The following is a 22760-nucleotide window of genomic DNA, read 5'->3' as shown; positions in this document are numbered from 1 at the left end:
GGTCATTTTTTTGTCAGTGCTAACTCATGCATTCGCTTACATCCACCAATTTTCCCCAATAAGACATCAGTTGGCAGTCAGCAATCGTGTCATCTGCTTTAGCTTCTTGCATCAATACTTTCCCTTGCTGTTTACACTCAAATGCCTTTACAAAGCCAACATTTGCCTGAAATGTGCCTAAGCCCTCACAAGTGGCCACTACGTTTGTTAGGAGAAAGTACTGTAGAAACGCATTTATGAAGCGTGTGTACCATAATTTTCAGCCTACAGATGGCACTCTGTGCGCAGTCCTTAAAGGAGTCAATTTCAGTTGAAAGTGAAAACATTTTATTATATTGTCCATACTTGGTACTGTAGTCTTTGGGACACAAGTAAACAATCTGCAAATTAACAAACTTGCTCACATGTGCTAAGATACCTTCCCGACATACAAGAGCATTGAGTAAAAATCAATAAATGTGTGCCCAACCAAGTTCACTAACTGCCCCCCCCCCCCCCCCTTCTGCAGCTATCGTATTTTCAGCCTCAGAATCAATCATATGAAGATCATACGCTCATAAAGATACTAGTTCAAATGGTTGACTGAAAAAAATAAAATGCCCTTACTCAAATGAACCAATGAATTCTCGCCGCTTGCAAATGCTTTGGAAAGGACACAGACGAGTGAGAAGACGACACAGTGCCTGTGGCATCTTCTCTACTCCATCTGTGTCTTTTGCACAACTCTAAATACGGAATTAAACTAGACCAAGCCCACACCTTTCAATAAGCAAAGGGTCATCATTCAGCTTTAAGCAAGGTGCTGATAAGTTGAAGGTGAACTATTTCCCAAGATTTCGCAAGTCTTTTACACGGCTCAACATGTCGCCTTGCACATACTCCCATGTGATACTAAAATCTAAAATGCAGCACCATTTACACAGCATTCTATAGAAATTTTTACAACTATTTTACATGGCAAGCTTGTTCTGCAGAACTGCAAGCAATTAAGGAAGTAACCACACTGAAATCGTGCTTAATGTATGCGAAGACCTTTCTCAATCGACTGTGAAACAAAAACTGCGATTCTGGCAGACAACGAAGAGGAGCTTTGGCAATTGCCACTGCTTAGAGGTTGCCTACATCACAGCCTCTTCTGAAAACATGGTTTCACGATTCCACTGCAAAAAAGGAATCAATTCAAAATCTTTCTTTGGCCACAATGATTGAGAAACAAAAGGTCATTTTGAAAGCCTGCTATTACCAATCATACCATGAAAGTGTTTCATCTTTGCAGTGATAAAAATCACTGCAAACATCGCCAAGGGGAAGATGGCGATCTGTCATTGGTTCTGTCCTATCGCCATCTCTGCCTACGATTTGACAGAACCAATGGGTGAGGGTCACAACCAGCATATGCATGAACAGAAGCAGCAAATCAGGAGAACAATAAAAAAATGTGCTAAATAGAGAATAAATGGTTGAAGGCATACTTATGTGGAACATCATGTAAGCTCATGATGTCAAAGTGCTGAGCTGCCTCGACATTCATATTAGGCACAGCAATTAGCTTACAACACTATGCAGCCTTTTAAGACAAGCATTCAACTGAAACTGTGGTGGTTCAGAAAAAAAGGAAAGTCATTTGCACAAGGCTTCATTCTATCTACAATGCAGTGCTTTAATATATTATGTAAGGTATTCAGTGACATGTTTGTAATTATACAGCTTTGTACCGTTCTTGTATGTGCACACATTCCAAATGCAACCAGATGGGATGTTCAAAGGAGGCAAAGAAAAATCACATGCTCCCAAATTTAACACACCTCATTTTTATAAAGAAATTTTTTAAAAATTAGTCAGCGCCAACATTTGGCTAAACAAAATTCACCACGAAGCAAGCAGATGACACAGGCAGGTGCACACTATTTAATCCGTATTTGCATTAAAAACAGGCAACGCCAAGAATAAATCATTCCCCCTATTTACGAGGCCGGCAAAACCCCACTTTATTGCCATCATAAACCTGCCCAATGGACAATCTCTCGATCTCCGCGCACTGCAAAATGCCGCACTGTATGATCACTACAGCGGCAGCAAAAACGGAATGACAGATAGAACGAGCCAAACCACAACAATGTACACGTGTTTCACCTGTTAACAAAGGCGACGATGACAACTACTTCGAAGAAAGCACTTCGCTACAAACACGGCGCCGCAACCTCGATTACGTAACACCATGACACGCAGTGGCTCTCGTGACGTGATTTCTGGTTTACATTAGCGATCCGAGCACGCGTGTTACTTTCGTAAATCGCAAGATGGGGGGGGGGGGGGGGGGGGGGGGGTCGCGGTTCAGCAAAATCTGCGTGGAGGTTGTTTGGCGCGGACTTGGCAATTTACAGCTGTTGCCAACAATAACAAAACCAACGCTCGCGCACTGGCGTTCTATCGATTCGGTTCTCGGCTACAATCGAGTAAGAAACACGACGGCTACGATCCGAAGCATCGTTTCTCCCGCTTTGAGTGACCACCCTTGTCTGACTGCACGATTTTGCCGCGCCCAAGTCCACAACACAAAACGAGCTCGTGCTTCCATTCGAAGCGTTCGCCAGATTCCATGGGCGCCAGTCAAGAACACTCCGCGATGCATTCAAAACTGGGCATGCATCAAATCAATCAGGCCGGCAACGAGATGGGTCTGAACCTTATTGACGCAAGCAACTGAGGAGACTCACGAGCACTTTGTACCTGACTGACACCCAACACCAACGTGCATGAATGGATCACGAATTCGAGCCGAGCTGTACGGGAGTTTATACCGATCAACGTAGACGCGGTGGGAATCGGTTTCGCGTTCGCAGCATAAAGGCTCTACAGGGAAACGCGGACGCTACTTCACGACTACTGCGTGGCCGATTTGGATTACGCTAAGAACACAACGGGCAAGTTTTCAAGCAACCAGAAACGATTACTGCTATCCATGTTTCAAACTTGAGCTACACTCGGAAAAAGCAAGACTTGCCGACCAACAGAAAGTCGAGTTGTCAAGACGTGCTACTACGACGAGGTGCCCTAGTTTTCCGCAGTGCGTTCCGATGCTCGTAAAGTCGACATTGCTAAGATGATTGGACGACCTCGAGCAACGAACTTTCCCGAATCATTGCCGAAAATAATCAGCGGTACAGTGGTCGTTTTAAATGAGAAAAACAAGCGTTCTGCACTCACGTTCGGCTGCGTTGTCCTCCGGTGTGCGCACAGAAGGATCACTGAGAACGCTGCGTTTGAGAGTGCATCCGGTTCACTAAATAAAACTTTTATAATATACAACCAAGCACAACAACGTTTTCTTAAAATATTCCGCCTGAGAACTATTTTATTTTGATTAATAATGGGAAAAAATGAAATAACATATTTTAGTGCTTTGTGTTTCGGTTTTGGAACTCATAGCGTTTTGCGTGTTAAGTTGCCGCGAAATGTGCTTATTCACATCAGAAACATTACTCAAGAAAAACAACACAACTCAAACTCGCACTTATCTCTGCCTCTTCCGTATTGGAATGCATCGGGTGTATTTCTGAGTAAGTTAAATTTAGCAACAAGCCGTTAATTATTTATTTTGATAGTTTTAACTCGGTACCAGCTGGTTGTCTGCAGTTATACTGCAGGGGTAATTTCGGGAACCAAGTTGCTATATGGTACATTAATTCCTCTAAAATGTCTGTTCTAGTCACTGTCTTGTCAAGCTCGACCTGTGAAACAATTGCCTATAATTGGTTCGAGTGTTGTGCGACGATGCGACGTCATCTGAAATGAAACAAGAACTTCTCGTTTGCCGCGCTTGACTTGGCTTGGCTGGTGATTGTCACGTGTTCTTTAAAGAACCGCGCATAATCGCGCGCCAACTTTGCAGGCCGCGTCTGAACTTCGGATATGATTGTTCAATTTCTTTGGCACTTCGACTCATTCTCTTAGGCTTGACGCCAACTCTGCTTCCGTGTGTTGAATTCGTGGGAAAACTTGTGCAAAATAGAGGCATGGCGGAAGGACGGAGGTCGTCAAGGTGTGTATGCATATGCATGTCGACACTTCCGTGGTGAGCTATGTGAACGGAAGCTAGCAAAGAAGTTACTGCTCTTAAGAAATGATGACTGGTGCATATTTTTGTTTGTTTCACGCGTCAAATGCGTAGGTACTGTTTAGGTTATCGCTATCTTTCTCACTTAAGAGCCCGTAAAGCATGTGTGTGTTCTGTGCCTCAAGCGTTGACTTGAGCAATCGAAACTCACTGAAAGGTCGCCAGTCTTACCTCCAGCTATTCGCCATTTGATGTTGGTTACAACTCTTAATGACATCGTGAACGACGTATTGTTTTACGGATTTATTGAGGCAACGACGCGATGTTCGATTTCTCAAGTTATGTGGCCGTGAACGGTTTTTGATCTCGTGCACAATTTCACGCATATAGTGTGTACAAACAAAACAAACTTATGTTTCGCAAGTCGTACTTACGTATGTTACGCCGCAGTTCTGTTGGCTCGTGCTACATTAAGTTTGTCAGCAAGATTCTCAATGTTGTTAGTAAGGCATTGAACGGCCAAAGATATAATGAATGAGCAGAGTTTTTCTCACATATGGAAGAATGCTGAAGAAGCCGATTCATTCGTGTGCAATCAGCCATACTGATCGTCTATGTTGATGTGTAAATTCAGGAATATAATGATTCTCACACCACGCACAATATAATTCTAGGCTGTCTACAATTTTTAGTATGGCACAGTTAAAGACGAAAATTAATATAATCACCCGAGTAATAAGTTTCCTAGTAAACAAAAATAACTAGAAAAATAGCTGCACCGTTGCATGATTATGGCCCTTCTGGGACAATCTAAGGCATTGGTTTCCAAACGATATTTCCTCTAAGAAACCAGAGAGAGAGAGCCCTTTAATGAACACTGGGGAGGTTTGCCCCGTAGCATAACTAGCATGCTACTCCCGATGGATATAATGAATTAATCCCAGGTAACCTTTTATCTTCCATAGATGTCCATAGAACATGATTTAGTCATTGCACACATCCTGTAGACATATAGATTTATCCAAACACTGCTACAAATACATACCATGTATACTCAAAGTCCTATCCAGATCATGTTGCTGTAACATTGTAAAGATATTGCAGGTGGACATATGTGACCACTAATAGATGTTCACTTTAGGCATGCAGAGGATTATAGAACATCTAGTGGATATATTTCAGGTCGTGCTAGTAAGCCATACTTGCAAGTGCCACAGCAGATGTACTATCAAGGACAAATTCAGTATAATGTTTGCAGAAGACGCTGTGTGGCAGAACACCCACACAGCAAAATCAGATACACCGCGTGCACACATTAGTAAACATGCCTGCGACAAGGAAGCTCAGCGTATACTCAATCTCCTGGACATCTCATCTGGCAGACTGAGCACATTAAACTAACGAAAGCTTTAAAATGAAATTGTATCAGGAAATGGGCACAGTAGATTTATGCATACTAGATGCAGACATGATAGTTTCAAAATATAATTTGAACAAATGAGAAAGCATAATTCTGTCATAAGGAAACTAATAAATGGCCAATGGGGGGAGGGGCAACTGTTCATGTGTAGTTAAAAAAAAAAGTATTTTGTCATGTTGTTACATCATAGATTAGATGTCATGTGATCAGCAGTGCAACATCATAGCCATGGGCTACCACGTTTCGGTATGAAAATTCTCTGAAAACTTTCGACAAGCCTTCGCTTTCTAACCTGAGCCTATGGTTCCACCTTTTAGTTCTGCAAAATTTAAGTACCATATTTAATATGAATGGCAGTTCATGCAAAATAAAGCTAGGGAAATTTAGCATTTTTAAAGATCTAATGGCATAAAAATTTTACTACAAAACTTACCGTATTTTCTCGTCTATGAGTCGCACCTTTGTATAAGACGCACCCCCCTCAAACCGGCAGCTTTTCCAGAAAAAACGTATATAAGTCGCACCTGTGTATAAGACGTACCTCTTCGTTCGGTAAGCAATTAAAAAAAAAAAAAACGTGACATTTCTTTCCGTGAACGTGGGTCACGCGCAAGCGTATTTGTGCCATACATTTCCGCTCCAGGCGCATTTCTACTGTCGTGGTTGCCACGATGTTTCGTATAAAGTCCAAGGGCGATAACATCGTCCCCGCGTGCCATACGCTGTATGTGCGAGTGAAAGCGTCCGACGGTGAGCCGAATCGCGCACAAGGGAAGAAAACGGGAAGGCAGCGCGGGAGGGAGGGTTTGTACTCTGGTAGCAACTGCGTAGTTTGCGCAGCGGCGCCCGCCGTATCTTGACAGCGATCTGCAGATGCATGAATTCGGGGTCGGCCGACTCGCGGTCGGCCTGCCGCTGCTTGCATTGCTGCTCCGTCCTTCTCACACGGCGCTCAGGAACTCGGATCACGAGAAGAACCCGGCACCTCGATAGCGCACACAGAACATGTAGCAATTACGTCAACCAGCGCGCTTCGCGTGGCCATAACATCGAATCCGATTTTGATGGCAGTTTTCCCGGGAAAAAAAAAAATAACATACATAAGTGGCACCGTTCTATAAGACGCACCGACGAAAAATTGAGAAAAAAACTGCGTCTTATACACCGGAAAGAATGGTAATTCCAACCCCCCCCAACCAATACAGTATCTTAGATAAATGTTCAAGCAAACTTAAAATGCAGCCAACTGATATGACGTAGCGTGTACATCTCTGCGACCTCAGTATGTAACATTCATGAAGAGTAATTGTAAAGTAGAATGAACATCAGTAAGACAGCGGCTACTTGATATTTGCAAAATACATGCTGTAGGATGCCCTTTGATGTTACGACAAGACGTGGACGAATGGATCATACCTGGATGTTGAAAGGATAACGGGGGTTCACTGAGAATATGCACAGTGCATGTCACAGGTACGCATCATGCACAAAACGCACCACAGCAAGGTATCTCATTGAGATATCTGCATTTCATGAAACAGTATTTATAGTGCCCCTGTGCATCCTCCCACATGCACGCAGTGTTCACTCACTCCCTCTTTTTTATCTCTGTTCTCCAGTTTAGAGTAGTAAACCTGATGCTAGTCAGGTTGACCCCCCCCCTGCATTTCCTCTCCTTGCTTTCTCTCTGTGAACTTCAGCTTTTAAAATTTACTGAAATATAGCCGCTGCATTAAAAGTCTGTTTTCTTGCACTGTGCCTCTTTTTGAGAAAGATTTCTGATCACATTTTATTTTTCTTTACTGCACAGTTTGTCATTACAGTCTGCTCAACAAAAACACTGTTAGCAATTTCAAGCACACTTTACGCGAGGAGCTATTTTCCATTGGTAGGATAACCATGGTGACCAAAATTGAGACACTCATGCAGCCATAGTAGTCAGCTTCGACAAGCCGAGTTTCAGGAGGTGACGGATCCTTCTACACTCGGAGGAATTATTGTGCCGAGGGGGGATTCTAGGGCATCTTGCGAATACCCTGAATGCCTTTTGAAGAACAGTGCAGGAGCAGGTCAGTGCGGTAGAACGGGCAGTGCTGACCATGCAATGACATAATTTTAGAGGAAGGTTTTGCTTGGGACTAAGTGCGATTCCCCTATTCAAATGCATGTAAAATGCAGAAATGCTTTCACGAGACTGGGATTATTTTAATTAAATTTCTTGCAGTTGAGAGTGCAAGTCAAATTCTATATCAACTGTAGAAGCAGAATTTTAATTTAGAGCCTCATACTTTTTACAAAGATTGTTGAAAATTGGTAAATTTCAAAGAAGTTGAAGCACAAAGTTTACAAGTCTGTAACGCTGCAAAAAAAAAAAAAAAAGAGATATTGCAGTTCTGTAAATTGCATCTGATAAAGCATATGAAGTAGACTAACATGATATATGAATTTATGACCTACGTGACGTTACAATATTTGCAAAGGGTTTTGCAAAATTCATACTCACAAATCAGTGGCATATTACAGAGGCATGCATATAATACATCATAATAATTTTACCTTTAAGTTAATGTATGCAACAACTAGTCCAATCCAACTCGCTACTTCAATACTTCAATTTTGTCCAAATTAGATGTCTGTATAGGTGCATTTTACAGAATAATGACATCATTATTAGTTATTGAGTTTGAGTTGAAAGCTTGGGACGACTTTCTTCATCTCATTTTGCAATGTTTGACAATTCAAAATAAATTGATAGCCGAAGTAAGAAATCTGCTTTCTAGGGTCACTTGGTTTTAACATTTTCCTTTAAATACAACAAACCCCATGAAATTCGGTGCAGTGAATGCTGAGAAAAATGATTTCTCCAGTTCCACGTATTTGGCGGCAGGGCTTTAAACGTAAAGCTTCTTTCTAATCTACGACAGGGGGGTGGGCAGTCATATTCAGTGGCCTCAGTATTGCACAGCAAAGCTCACCTGCTGGCTTAATCCCACAGCTTTTTGTATATTTCTTTTGTTTGTTAGGGCCCACAAGTCTGTCAACTACTGCAAAGCTGGACTATGGTAGTGATGAAGGTAAGGGAGTTTGCTTGCTTTCTCGAGCCCCCTATGTAAAAGTTTGTGGATCTTCGGAAGTGGGTGTTGTTTTCTGCTTGTTCACCAGCACTTAATTCTCTTCCATCGTTCATTGATACGTTGGTTGATTAATGAGACTTAACATCTCCAGCCAACAAGGGACACTGAGAGATGTTATAATGGAAGGCCCCGGAGTGAGATACAATGTGGATGAGTTGTGCATCCGCAAATGGAGATATTTTGCAAGGATTTTAGCATTGTTGTATGCAGATATTTCTGCGGGTTATACGTGCGGATCTGTCTTTTTCTTTTTGGGCTGTTGTAATCGAGGGTTATACGTGGAAAAATATGGTACACCTGTTTGGGAAATATACATCAATACGGGGAGATGGGTGTTAGAGAAAAATGCTGAAAGATAAACATCTCGGTTTTGCTTGTAGTATTGCGCATTGGGGGTCAGTTAAGGGTTTTCTATCATGCAAATCTCTAAAATGGCAAAGTGTTTTCCAAACTGATTGCTGAGCAGTAAGTTTTGTTCCCGCACCTGAAACGCTTTTCAAAGCTCAGTCGCAGAGTCTACATTTGTAAAGGCAGTGAAATGTAGAATCTCTTCTGCTGCCGTCTGGTTTCTCTGATGCCAAGGTTGCACGAAGTGCTTGAGAACAGGTTTCCTTAGCAGCTTTCTGCTGCATTCTACTGTATGCCAACTTCCCCTTGCTTGAGAGCACTGTTGGAATCAACATGTTTGCCCGCTAGAAATGGACACCAGTAGCATCGTGTTACACTTTATCCTTGCTCTGAAACGCAGATGACGACTTCAAGCCAGCTGAAGCACCGCCGTCTAAGCGTCCCAAGCCTGCTGTCAAGGAAGCGCCCAAGAAGGCTGAGAAGAAAACCAAGCCTGATAGCGTAGGCAGCACAAGTTCCAGTGCTGTCAATGAGAAGCAGAAGGCAGGGTGGGTTATGCGCTTGTTGTGGTTTCACCAGATTTCAACAGGGGTGGAGTGCGGAAATTGCTCTGCAAATGTCGCAAGTCTCCCTTCATTTCACAGGAGCATACCTTCCAAGTATTCTGCACTACCTGTACAACGTGCAGATTTTGACCATGTATATGATTGTACAGTTAAGAGAAGTATCTTCCAGAAATCAGACTTTGCAGTTCTTGCTCGCAATGACTGCCATTTGTCTAGCTATTAAAAAAAAAAAACAGTCAAAGCAGCATTTCACCTGCTGCTAAGCTAGTACAATAGAAACGGTTTTCAGTGCCCCCTGTGTAAGAGCTTGTGAACCTTGTTTTCATTACTGAAGAAGCCGGTGAGAAAAACACAATTCCAGCTCCATGCTTCACTATGTCAGACCAATTAGCCATGAGGTTCAGTGCTGCTGTTTTGATTAGTTTTCTACAGTATGCACTGTAAGTAAAGTTGGTATGAAAGATAACGACATTAATTCGGACAGTAAATGGTGATAGTGCACAATGATCAGCTGCCCAGCCCAATGTCCTAAAGGGCAACTGCAACAAAATTTCAGTTTTGCTGAATTGTTTATAAATTAGTTTATATATAGAAGCAATTTAGGAAAGCTACAGGGATGGTAATATGGCCTCGGGCATCGCATGGTTCCTCGGAGACATTCTTGCCCGCCGTGGGGACTGCTTCATCTCAGAGGTCATGCCAAGGAGTCGTATATTCTGGAATGTTTGTCACTTCCAACAAATGTTAATGTTGGTATTGTTTTCGTGTGAAAAACATATTTTCATGAGCTTTTCGTGACACATCCATTCGTATCACATTTTTAAACGTGAAATTTTGAACTGAAGTTGCTTTTTGTCTGCGCTATCTGAAACTAGGCTATTTATGCAGTCCAAGTGTTTGTTGCAGTTGGGGGCCTTTTAACAGCGATCGTAATAACATCAATGTTCAATGTCTCGCACTTTAAGAATTGCCATAGCACTGCAGTGCTATTAGTGCTGCATGGCTGAGCCTTCCTCGTCACATTGCCATGCCCATTCATCACTGTCTTCGACTTTCGTTCCAAATTCACAAAAATAAAACCTGGCTCCCTTCGATGCAGGAGGGCATCCCTGGATGACAAGCTGTTCCAGCGAGACCTGGAAGTGGCACTGCGTCTCTCACAGAATGCACAGGCCTCGGAAGGACAGTGCCTGGAGACTGGTTGGTGTTTCACATCATTGTGAATCGCTTAAGTGTGGAGCTGTTCAGTAGTTGCAGCAGCCTGTATAGTTTTACCACGCAACCAGAAGATTTTTTAAGTTATCTCTAGTTAACCATGTACTATGTCAGATAGCTCTATACTATGCATGCAGATTTCCTTATGACATTCCCATGTAATCCTTTTCTGTTCTGTTGTTTACCTGTAAACACTAGAAGACCATTTTCTATAGTCTAAATTTTAGACTGTGAGGAATGTGACCTACTGTCTTTTTGCAATTTGCTCCACTGTCTAAAAAGTATATCGGCAACTGTACTGGCATGATGGCCTTATGGTCATTGCTATAACCTCACCTGTGCAGGTCCTGAACATAAACCTGCGGACAGTATCGTCGAGCAAAATGGTATAGCCACGTTTCCGGACAACCTCGAGCTAGCTGGTGAGGTGGTCGTGCATTCCGAGCCAGGCCCAGAAACCAGCAAGCCTTCAGTGCTAGCAGGTAAGCTGTCCCCCTATGCCAAAAGCCAAAGCAGCCTTCTGCCAGATTGTGTGGAAACGCTACCAAGGCTGGGCATAGCATAGCATAACATAAAAGACCAAGCATAGCATAATTTTTTTTTTTTTTTCCTCTCATGATCTGTTTTTATTGTCAGTCCTTAGAACTTTTACGCGCTCTCCAATCCTGCTTGAACATACTAGTGAGTGTGGCGTCACACAGCATGCACTGTGACACGTGTGCACATTCTCACTGGCAATGTTTCAATCACGGACGTTGTATCCTATGTGTTAACGTGTGTATATAAGTGTGTCTGAGAATAAATTGGGGGGGGGGGGGGGAGCTTGGGGTGTTCGTTGTCTACTGGCTGCCTCAGCCCTTGCTTCCTCGCCTCAAGGCACACGACAGCAAGTAAAGCTGCCAGGTTGCTAGGCGGTGCTGTCATAAACGTCTTAGTCAAGTACTTTAGTATTCCAGCACATGGTAGCAGAGAGCTCGTGCTTAAGTTCTTCTTCATCTTTTTCATATACCCACCACATTTTTCCTGCACATTGTAAGCACTAGTAAACAAGATGGCTATTGGCCAGATTTCTTTAAATCATCTTGACATAGTGTCTCCAGCAAAGCTAAAGACAAATTAGTTGCATTGATGATGATGATCATGATTTATTGGCATCCCCTTTGAAACCGGGCAGTGATAAATTGTCACCTAGCTTGCTTGATTTAATGAGGTATGCTGGCATCAGGCATTGCTGATACGGTAGTGATGCCACGCGGTAGTGGAAAGCAGCACCAGTGCGCCGATACTGAATCCTCCGAGATTTCAGCAACATGGTCATAGCATCTAGTTGTACAGACGCAACGTGAACAGGGAAATACACTCATATGGCGTGCATTAAATAGCATTGCACGCATAATGCAGAGCATGTGGGTGTGGCTGCCACCCCCAGCAAGCTATCTTTTCATTCACTTTCGTTAAATTTTTCCTTCTTAATTTTAAATTTCAATTAAAACTACAGTTAACTTCCTTCACCATCATCATGGTTTAACCCTTAAGGGTCCCATTGGGTCATAAGAAAAATAAATAGAAACACAAAACACACAGAAATGATAACCAAGTTGTCACGGGTAAAAAGCAGCTGGTAACTAAAAAGACATAAAACGCAGTAACGCAGAAAACAAAATGCAAGATAGTGGAAAGCCTATTGACAAATCTGATCAAGATCAATGGAAACAAAGTACACATAATGTGGTCACACAAAAAGACAAAAAAGAAAACACATGAGGTTTACCCACAAGTAACGAATGAAAAAAAGAAGTAAACAATTTCGCAGAGAAAAAAAAATCATTCAGCGGTTGTTATATCTGGAATAATTTTGACAGGTAGAGTCTTGAATTTTTAGGGCGATTGAAACTTGGCTGTTGTAACTAGTAGGTCATCGATAGGGGATTGCATTTGGGGTCATTATAAGCGGACTTGACTGTACATAGTGTGTCAAGCGATTCACTGATCATTGTTGGGGTAAATGAACAGCACCTGTAGATGACACCCATCACAGAAACGTTATCTTGCTTTTTTTTTTTTTGGCATTCGTGTTTGGATTGCTCCGTGAGCCGTTTGTCTGCCACCCACTGTTCATAGTGGTAAATTCAATGTCTGTGCGAGATCGGTCAGCGCTTTCTCAGTTGCCCTGTGCCCTGAACTGCAGAGGCCAAGGAGGAAGAAGACTATCAGCCGGAGAAAGAAGAGAGCTCTGAGGAGGAGGAGGAGGACGACGATGCCTCGGATGAAGACTATGGAGGAGACAGTGGCAGTGATGACGACGGGGAGTTTGCCCCTTCGAAGGTCAAGGCCTCACGTTCCCGCAAGGAACCTGTGGCCAAAAAGCCTCCAGCTGCTCCCAAGAAGGCGGCAGGTGAGTGGTGCACAGCCATGTTTTCTCTTTCCTTTTCTTTGTTATTTTCATGTCTGCACTGGTGGTTTATGGCACATTTGACTGGTTTCGACCGCGCGCTTGACTCTGTTTGCTGTGATGCGGAGTCCTCTTAAGAGTGGAGCCAGAGAGAACCTGCCTTAGCTGAATGTTCGGCTGCTACCAAAGCTGTGTGACCAGAATTTTTTTCTGAATCGCGCTCCCAGCTTGAAGGTCAGAGCGCCTTTGAGCTGAAGTGCAGCACTCTGAATGAACTAGGCAAACGTATTTTGAGTGCTCGATTTCGAGCACCTGAGTGTAGAGCGCACCGGCAGAGTGCTCTGGAGCACTCGAAAGGCGACCACGTGAATGTACCACTAGAGATACTAATCTGCCATCTACACAGCTACTCTTTCATATATTTTACTGCGACAGCAGTTAAAAGCTCAAAACTGGGTTTGCTGTGTCTGTCCATTTCATTATGCTGATGTCAGGTCGTCATAGTCATGTCGTTTAGAAGAACTTCTTGCTGGGCGAGTTGGTGCATAGCTGTATCCCGAAGCAGTTGCGCATATGCATGGACAAACACAGGAAAAAAGAGACGTAAATGGATAGAGCGCAAACTATCAACTGATTTTATTTGTGTAGAAGCCGCAATATATAGGCAGCTTTAACACTTGCCATAAAAAGGAAGGGGGAAAATGGGAGAGGGAGAGGGGTGGGGGGGTGTTGCAAATCAAGCCCACCTCAAATCAACAGAAGCTGCGCAGAAAATTATTTTCCGCGTGGTACAAGGTAGCCGAAGTGTCACTTACGCTTTTTTCTTTTATATAAAAAGCTTCTAAAAGCTCACGGGCTGTTTTGTTATTACTCCTGCATATCAAGAAAAAAGGCAATGCTTGCGTAAGTGACACTTCAGGTTACTTGTATCACGCGGAAAATAATTTTCTGCGCGGCTTCTGTTGATTTGAGGTGGGCTTGACTTGCAACACCCCACCACCCCCCCTCCCTCTCCCATTTTTCCCTTTCCTTTTTGTGGCACGTGTTAAAGCTGCCTATATATTGCGGCTTCTACACAAATAAAACCAGTTGATAGTTTGCGCTCTATCCGTTTGTTTCTTTTTTTCTGTGTTTGTCCGTGTGTATGCGCAACGCTTCCCGATACATTGTCATGTCACTGTCAGGCCACCATGGTATCAGTGCCTGGTATCATGAACAAGCGCCTGCTATAGACCCTTTTATCTGAGTTGTGGCAGCAGTGTGTTCACAACCCCAGAAACCTTTCGGCCATGAATTTTTGACAGTAAAGTTAGTCAAAGAAAAAGAAGCATTGAGTCGCATGGTATACAGTTAAACCTGCTTATAACGAACCTCCATATAACGAATTCCTGGATATAACAAATGTTGAATTCCAATGGCGGAGCCGGAGCAGCCAACGGGCTCCGCGAGCGAGCACTCGAATCTGGCGTAGAGCAACGCCTCCAAATCCGCGAGTGGAACACAACCTGCGCCGCCGGAGCCAGGCGGAAGCGGAAGTTCTATCCTTCGGGCGCCGATTTACGCAGCATACTATGCGTGTTGTTTGCTCCCAGCACCGCCGCACCGGTCACTTGTCTGTTCAGCGCCGTTCACCTGCTGCTTAAAATTGTGGAATGGATATCTCGCCAAGCGTGCAGCAGCTTTTGTTTACAATGGTGAGCACACAGGATGCGGACAAACATGATAGGTGTCTAGCCGACAAGTTTGGACCTCTTCGGGAGAATGCGGAAGATCCTGTCAAATTCCGCGGCAGTTTCAGCGTCGCTGTCACTATTCGAGAAATCACTCGTGTCGGAACTTGAGCTTTCTAACTCGGAGCTGTCGCTATCGAGTAGCAGAACCAATGCCGCACGCTTTGCCGAACTAGCCGAGCCGTTCATGTCGTCCGCCATTACCACCACAACTCGCGAGTCGCAACCGGCGGCGCCCCCCGGCAGACAAACGTGGCAAAGGAAATGCGTCACGCAGAGTTCCGGTCCACTCCGCCGATTTTGGCGGAGCATCTTTTCCTGCTCCATGGAGTGACTCCCGCTCTGAATCCACTCCGACTCTCTCATTGGAACACTTTACCCCCGCCCTCACTCTGTCATTGGAACAAACTTGCTCCGAACCGAGCAGAAAAACTTGCTCCGACTCCGCCATTGGAATTCAACAAAAGTTTTTATATTCCCCGCCGTTACTCCATAGAAGCACATGTATTTGAGACCTCTACGTAACAAAGTGGCAGCGGGAGACCCCCTCGAAATAACGAATTTTCCCCGCTGACAACTTAGAGATTTCGCCCCAAATTTTGTCATTTTTGCGCGAGCAGCAACCGGAAGCGCCTTCTCCGCCGCGACGGAATGCGAAGCTAGCATACGTGTGCGTGCGTGCGAGCGTGTGTGAGGTGGGCCTGCATCCCTCGATCCGGCGATCTTGCCGCCGCGGGCGTGACCTTTTCCCCTCCCTTCATTCAAACCTGATCCTGCCGCTTGCTGCAGCTGGCCTAGCCCGCCAAGCCAGCACTCTCATTTTCCAATTGATGTTGCCGACGCGCTGGCAGATGCTGTGACACATCACACTCGATGAGCGCGGACACGCGCTGTCAAACGCTGGCGGTGTGTGGAAGCGCCGCTGTAGAAGCGAGCGAAGGACGGGACCTTTGTGCTGTTGTCTATCGCTTCAACGCAAACTGAGCGCCGAGACCACACAGCACGCGCAAAGCTACGAGCCACCGACACACCTACACTGCTTAGACTCTGCCCCAACGCAGATCGCTTTCAAGATACGGCCCACGCGCCGCCGCACAGTACGCAGTTGATGCCAGAGTACAGTACAACGCCGCCCGCTATCCCTCCCCCCTCGCTCCCTCGCCTGTGCCTTGAGCGCAACGGAAGAAGGCACGCTTCCTCCCTGCTTTTCTTTCTTCTGCGCGCGAGATTTAGACGCGGTCGTCAGCTCCCCTCGCATATACAGCATACGGCGCGCGGCGACTGCGTTATCGCCCTTGGACTTTATACGGAACATCTATGAGCCAAAACCAATTTCAGGGCCACAGCGCGTCATAGACACCATCTTTAGATAGCAAATACGGATCTCAAGGGCCATACTTTTGCTGGCGGAAACCGAAAATACGTCATAGTTGTCGCCCCCTGGCACTTTGGGCGGCCAATGCCATCGTCAAGCCCAGCGACATGAAAAGTCAAAATAAAATGGCCGCTCGGGCCGGCGCGGGGTGGCAGTTCGCAACGTATGATGCGGGAACGGTCCCACAGTTGCGACGCAACAGCGGGGTTACCAATGCATTGGGTTCCATGGGAGCTGTGCCGGGACCGGCCGAAAACGACGTAACAGCCGGGAAAACGCAGCGCCCGGGAATGTAACTGCGGGGTTCTACTGTAACACTGTACGACGCTACGACGCAATCGTGACGCTCGCTCTTCGTTTCCGATGCCTCGCGCTTGTGCGAAACGACACGCGTCCACGCATCCAGCACCTGGTGTGACATTCCAAGGATGAGTGCTTCGACGAAAACGGAAAACGGGAACGTGTCACAATCGAGGGCGCTTTAGATCGAGTAAATACAGTAAGCGTTTCTTTTTCGAATTTTCGTGCCGAACCTGCATATAACGAAATCCTCTTTATAACGAAGTTTTTCGGGAGTTTTTCAATTTCGTTATATCCAGGTTTAACTGTACTAAAGGAACATGTTCTTGCTGTGTTAAAATACAGCAAAACCCTGGTGATAGGATCATGGCTGGTACGAATTTCGGTGTGATACGAATTCTTAACGTTCCCCGGTCAAAATACATTGCTCACAATAAGAAAAAAATTGGCTGTTCCGAATGCATTACTGCGCCAATGCGAATCATACGAACGCGTGAGCAACAGCGGCGGCAGTGGTGGCCAAGTCAGCGGAGCGACTGGCTCAGACAAGCCGGCACAGTGGGATCTGGGCGGGATCCATAGTTGCTCATTAACCGGCTATGTCACACGGCTGCGCAATCTCTCATTGGTCCCCATGTCGAGCAGACTGGACCACATCCCAGCCTAGCTGATGCTTTGACCAGTGAGAAAGAAGACGATGACCGCTGCAGCAACGACGACTGCGGCAGCATCCCTGACGGCCAAAATGCTCCCTGCACTCGACGTGCTCAAGCATTCAGTGGCGTGCGAAAACATTCATGAGATCACGTGCACACACTTTTACGCCTTTCAGAAGGCGATTGTTGATGATTTGGGCAAAAAGAAAATGCACACGGTTAGTAGAACCCTGTTAATACGTTTTTCAAGGGGCCACAAAAAAAAAAGAAAAGTCGCAGTTTTGCCCGAAAGGTGAAGCAACGATTGCAATACCAAATTAGTAGACAGCTGTACGAAGTAAGGATAGTAGTTTTACTGGCCGTATAAACTTGTAAACATTAGCTTACTAAATTAACAAGCACGTTTAATTTACGTGACCACCCCATTCAAACGCAATGTAAGATGCAGGAACATTACAGATTGGCGACATATGAAGGGGAACTTTATGTGGAAGTCAGCGGGATTTCGGTCGGGATTGCGAGAATGCGACGTAGCAGCCGGGAAAACCAGCAGCAAGGGACGTATCAACAGTGTTCCACTTGATGAATTTTTTTGCCAAAAATAAATTCATTTTTTCTTGATTTTGTGTATGTTTTGATGATTTGAATATTTCACGCGACCCCACGAGATTCGTATCACAGTGATTTTACTCTATAAGGAACGCTGTGGTATGTTGTAGAATACACTTTTGTGATGGAAGTGACACGAGAAATCTTTGGTAACGAAGGAGACGATTAACTATATTCAATGCATCAACACAGAAACGTCTTCTTTTGTCTGTCCCTTGGTCCTATCTGCCCATCGGTCTGGGCCACCATCCTTCCGTTTGAGTTGGTATGAGGGTCTCCTCTTTGCTTGGGGTTTGTCTTTCTCTGAACCCCTCTTTGTTCCGAGGCTTCTTCTCGCGTCTTTTTCCGAAGACTTTGTGCGGTCCTTAATTGTTCTCGAGCTTCTTTGTTAACCTCCAAGTTTCTGCCCCGTATGTTAGCACCGGTAGAATGCAATGATTGTACACTTTTCTTTTCTATATATTTGTAGGCTATTATAACTTGTGTCATTCTAGGGGGCTTAACCAGAAGTCTTTTGGGAGCTCTGTTTGTTAACATTGCAAGGGTCAATAGTCGGTGACAGCCTAAGAATTACAAACAAGCTCCACTTACAAAAACGCAGTGCACCTGCCCTTCACCTCTGAAAGGGAACTGAGCCAGCTGGAGCCCACTCAAAGCTTAATGACTTCTAATGTAAATGCTAGGCTAATTGGAGAATAAAAAACTAGTTGTTTCAAGCTGTTACCTTTGGCTGAGCTTTGTTATCAGGATCACCCATAAAATTTGTCCTAGACACAAAGAGTGATCTGCACGGAGAAAAAAAAGTTGTTTTAAGCATGCAAAACAGCTTCACATCAGGTAAATAAACGAACATAATTGGCTGGCGCATCTATGCCAATTCTGTTTGAGTTGGACAGCATGCATATAACCTTTTAATTCTTATGTGGTCACCGACTATAGGGGGCAGGTGAGCACGCGCCTCCTCTGCTAGCCCGTTCGTGGCTGTGCATGGCAGTCTGCGCGGCTGAGCGTGTACACTACCCGCATGCTATCTTGGAGATAATCTCTGGTGTGTCGAGACGGCTGGTGGCTGCAAGTGCAGTGTCTTCCCAAGCACCTAGGGATGGAGGCTGCGTACTTTCAAGTTTTAGAGACACTTTGAAGCAAGCAGCAGCAGAATTGTTCGCTCCCTTATGTGTGCTTTTCGTCGTGCCAGCGTTGTGGCAGCAAATGTTCGGGGTCATCGAGTGAGATCTGTTCATGTTTGCCTGTGCATACATGACACCATGCTTGTTAATTTAATTAGTAAGCGAATGTAGTAAGTGAAGCATACTACAAACCTTACTTCATGTAGCTGTGTAATAGTACTTTGCTATTGCAATCAGTGCTTCGGTTTTCTGGCAAAACTACAACCTTTTATGTGCTATACAGCATTATGTGTGTTGTGGTTATAAAAGATAAATCTTTTCTTTTATGACAGGAAAGTGCTGTAATCTTATATGATCTTTTGTGCTGTGAAATTATAACTTCTCTACTACTGACTGAAAGCAATATTTTCAAGTCCTGTCAGCATGGAAGAGTTTTGCAAATCAGTTTGTTTCATGTTTTCTGTGTGGTGTTGTCTTGGTGCGTGACCGTTTGGCTGCTGGTAACTGTAGTGCATTCCTGTTGTCATTTTTAGCACATCTCTAATGCCAAGCCAGCATTTACTCATTCTAGTCAATATCTAAATTTTTGTTTGTATGTATCTAACAAATGGAAGAAACACTGCTGTTTTCTTCTGTATATCTTGTTTTGGCAACCTGCTATTAAACGAAGGGCAGCTGCTACAAATTGTCATTTTTTCTTGCTACAGCATCTGCTCCAAAACACACTTCACAATAACTGCTATCTGCAACATTGAAGACCTGTCTTCCCAATGGCCACTGCTGATGCTTTCTGTTCGGCAAATGCCGAACAGCCAGCAAGCCCCACACCTACCTATGTACTCTACTTCCCTGGGCGTACATCGGTCTTGTGAAAACTTACTGCCACTGCTGCTAATGACATTATACGTGCCACTTTGTACCTATGTGCTAACTGTTTGTGTTCAAATTGATAACTGATGGATAACTACAAGTTATCCCCACGTCATACGCAGCCGCTGCCGGAGTACAGTTGACCACGGTTCATTATGGTTCGACGCGGATAGATAAGGCGCTGAAGATAACGGCTTATAATGATCGGAACGTCATCAGCACACCTGGTGCTGTTACTTGCAGTAGTTTGCTTGCGTCATAATCGCAGTTTAATTTTACCCTAGAACACACACAAAAGTTTGCAATGCTATGGCTATGCATTGTTATATCTGAAATATTATTACAACCAGTGTTGGTTATAGGTAGCTTTGACTGTACGTGCTTTGGTAAAATTTGTTGTTACGCATAGGGTAGAAAGTGCAGACAGGGGGACAAGGGATATACAAATGAGACAGGTGCGCTGTCCTCGTTGTATTTTCTTCCCACCATCTGCACTGTTTGCCATGTTAAATGAAAACCAACTGGTCCATCTTCAAACTTTCACTATGCACCAAATTGCTGACAAGCTTTTTGACAATGTTTCTACAAAGCAGAGAAGCCTACGGGTCTTCAAAATCTTTGCAGGCATTACATACTGACGTATTTTATAGCTCTTGTCTGGTTTGTTTGGTTACCTACACTTTCAGATCGAGTAAGTATCATTTTTTGATGCAGTGCCGTAGCAATCTTATACACCAACACGACCTGGAATCACTTGAAGTTGCTGCATCGCGAAGCAGATGAACATGCCAGCTGACGAGCTGTTAAGCCAAGCGGATGACACTGGCCTCGTTTAAACTATTTTGGCACCAATGTCATGAATGACTTATTAATTGAATAGACCTGTAGGGCCTTGTACAACCTGTATGTGTCTAGACTTACCGGTGTGCACACTGGGCTCACCTACACTGGTGCAGGTGCTGCAAGAACAGCGGCCAAAAAATCTCCTGCACCATCAGCCGCACCCCATGCAGCCACGAAGGGCCCCGCAACGATACGTGGCAAGATGCTAGCATCGAGTGCATCAGCCAGCTCATCGCCAGTATCGCCACCGGTGCCGCGGGTGGCACCTCGCCTTGCGGGAGCGCCAAAATCCTCGCCAAGTGCGGCTCCACGGCCCTTACCACAGCGAACTGCTCCTGAAGGCAATGTGCCAATGACTGTGCCCAAGTTTTCGAGCGGCCAGTTGCCGGCTTCAGGGATTCGGCTTGGCTTGTCGCGCCGCTCAGTGAGCAAGCCACTTCACAGTGTCGTCAAAGTGCAGCAGTGAGCTTGTCAAGCATACCTTGGACCAGCCGTGCATTGGTATGATGGATTCAGTGAATTCTGGACTGCGTTTGTGATGACTTCAGAAATTCCTAAGATTAGTGAATTGGGGAGTACGTCTTCAGGTGTAATGAAGGGGGGAGGACACCTTCGAATAGGCAGCCCTATTTTTAGATTTTTAACCTCCGCACTCACGAATGGGCCTCAAATCGAAGCCCTTCGTCAACTCCACCGAGTGCAGCACAGCATCGCTCCTCATCTGAAGAATGCATTGTATTTCAGTAACGTTCCTTGGTGATTCCTATGATGAAGATTTGCTTGAGAAGCACAAATTCACTCCAGCGCATTTGCGTAGCCGCTGAGAGTGCTTGGTTACAAAACATATTCGCGTAGGAACCGTCGTGGAGTGTCATTGAAGTGCAAAGACCATTTCAGTCACGGGGTTGTGCTGCCACTCACTTTTCTTGAGACAATGTGGGGTGTAGAGTAGAGGAACATACCAGAACGTGGAGGTAAATGTTTTTATGTTGTATATTGACTGGTGAGTCTTGACGGTCAAATTTGACTGGTCAATCTGGAGTTGGGTTGTGTGTTGGCAGCAGAGCCGCTCTCGCTTACTTCATTTCCCGGGCACAGGTCCAGCAGGAAATTCAAGGCTGCAACATGTCACCTTTTTTTCTCCTTGAGGGACGAGCATGTCCGGTATTAAGTATGTCGTGTGAACATTGGTGCGCAGCACTTTGCTCTTCTGCATGACAGCCATGTTTTATGCTGATGTGAGGCTCAATTGGCGTATCATACATTATGGACAGCAGAAGTGGGGACACCGAAATTACCATAACGTTTCATAGTCGTAAAAACATTGGTTCACTAGAAAGCACGTACCATTTCTGGCATGGGGTGCGCGGGCCAAGTTTCTGCGGTAATCTAGCACGGCACAGTTTGTTTTCCACTGGCAGATTTGAATTAGCAAAATATAAGCATGCCTTTGAGGATTTGTTGGGTGACTGTTCCAGACTGACCACGGGAATTTACTGTCAGATATCAGTATTTCTTGCTGTACAATGACAAGAGACAGTGGTGCCAGGAAAAGCATAGGATTTTTCGTGTGAAGACTAAATTTTTCTTTGAAATGTGAAAATTCTTACTAATTTAAACATAATTTACTGTTTTTAGGCATTTTAGTTACAAACATAGTCTATTTCCTCTGTGCTTTGCTTGGCATCAATGTCTGTCAGCCTTATGTTGTTGGTTCTTGTCTAAGTACCAAGCTGTTCAGTTCTCTTTGTTCGTATTACATATTAGACACATTAAGAATGAAGGTTTTATGCTAGAGTGCAAGTAAAGTTGTGGTTGTTTTCTGCAAGCAATGAAACTCTTCATTTGTGATTATTATTGTTTGGTTTTAAATCATGTGTACAATTGAAAGAGGGAGAAAGCAAGGATTAGGCTGGCAGCTGCTGCGAGGAAGGGCGCAACGCCTGCCTACATTCCAGGAAGGAGAGGACATAAACATAGAAATGGAAATAGAAGAAGGGGAAGGGAAAGAAAGAACAACCAAGGTAAAGCACACAGGAGGCAAGGGACACTGTTGCTTGAAGAGTGTGTTGGCAAAACATGCAATTGGTGCAGGAAAAAAAAATAACTAGTGTTTAC

General features: G+C 44.7%; 2 protein-coding genes across 2 annotated transcripts in view; one reads left to right on the top strand and one right to left on the bottom strand.

The window, feature by feature from the left end:
• The window catches only part of LOC119450721 (mRNA-capping enzyme), a 91121-nt gene extending 87865 nt beyond the window's left edge, over positions 1 to 3256 (bottom strand). The window contains exon 1 of the mRNA XM_037714242.2: positions 3208 to 3256. The gene's annotated coding sequence lies outside the window, so the exon portion shown is untranslated. The remainder of the gene's footprint in view (positions 1 to 3207) is intronic.
• LOC119448971 (RAD51-associated protein 1) lies at positions 1312 to 22470 on the top strand. Its single transcript, XM_049666591.1, has 7 exons — positions 1312 to 1375; positions 8501 to 8551; positions 9360 to 9507; positions 10625 to 10725; positions 11085 to 11222; positions 12929 to 13135; positions 20756 to 22470. Exons 1-7 carry the CDS (start codon positions 1312 to 1314, stop codon positions 21106 to 21108), a joined length of 1062 nt encoding a protein of 353 aa, XP_049522548.1. The 3' UTR covers positions 21109 to 22470.
• Positions 22471 to 22760: the final 290 nt, after the last annotated feature.

Source organism: Dermacentor silvarum, chromosome 4 (genome assembly GCF_013339745.2).
Source record: "Dermacentor silvarum isolate Dsil-2018 chromosome 4, BIME_Dsil_1.4, whole genome shotgun sequence".
NCBI lineage: Eukaryota > Metazoa > Arthropoda > Arachnida > Ixodida > Ixodidae > Dermacentor > Dermacentor silvarum.
The sequence above is the reverse complement of the archived record's forward strand: the minus strand, read 5'-3'. Positions and strand labels throughout refer to the sequence as shown.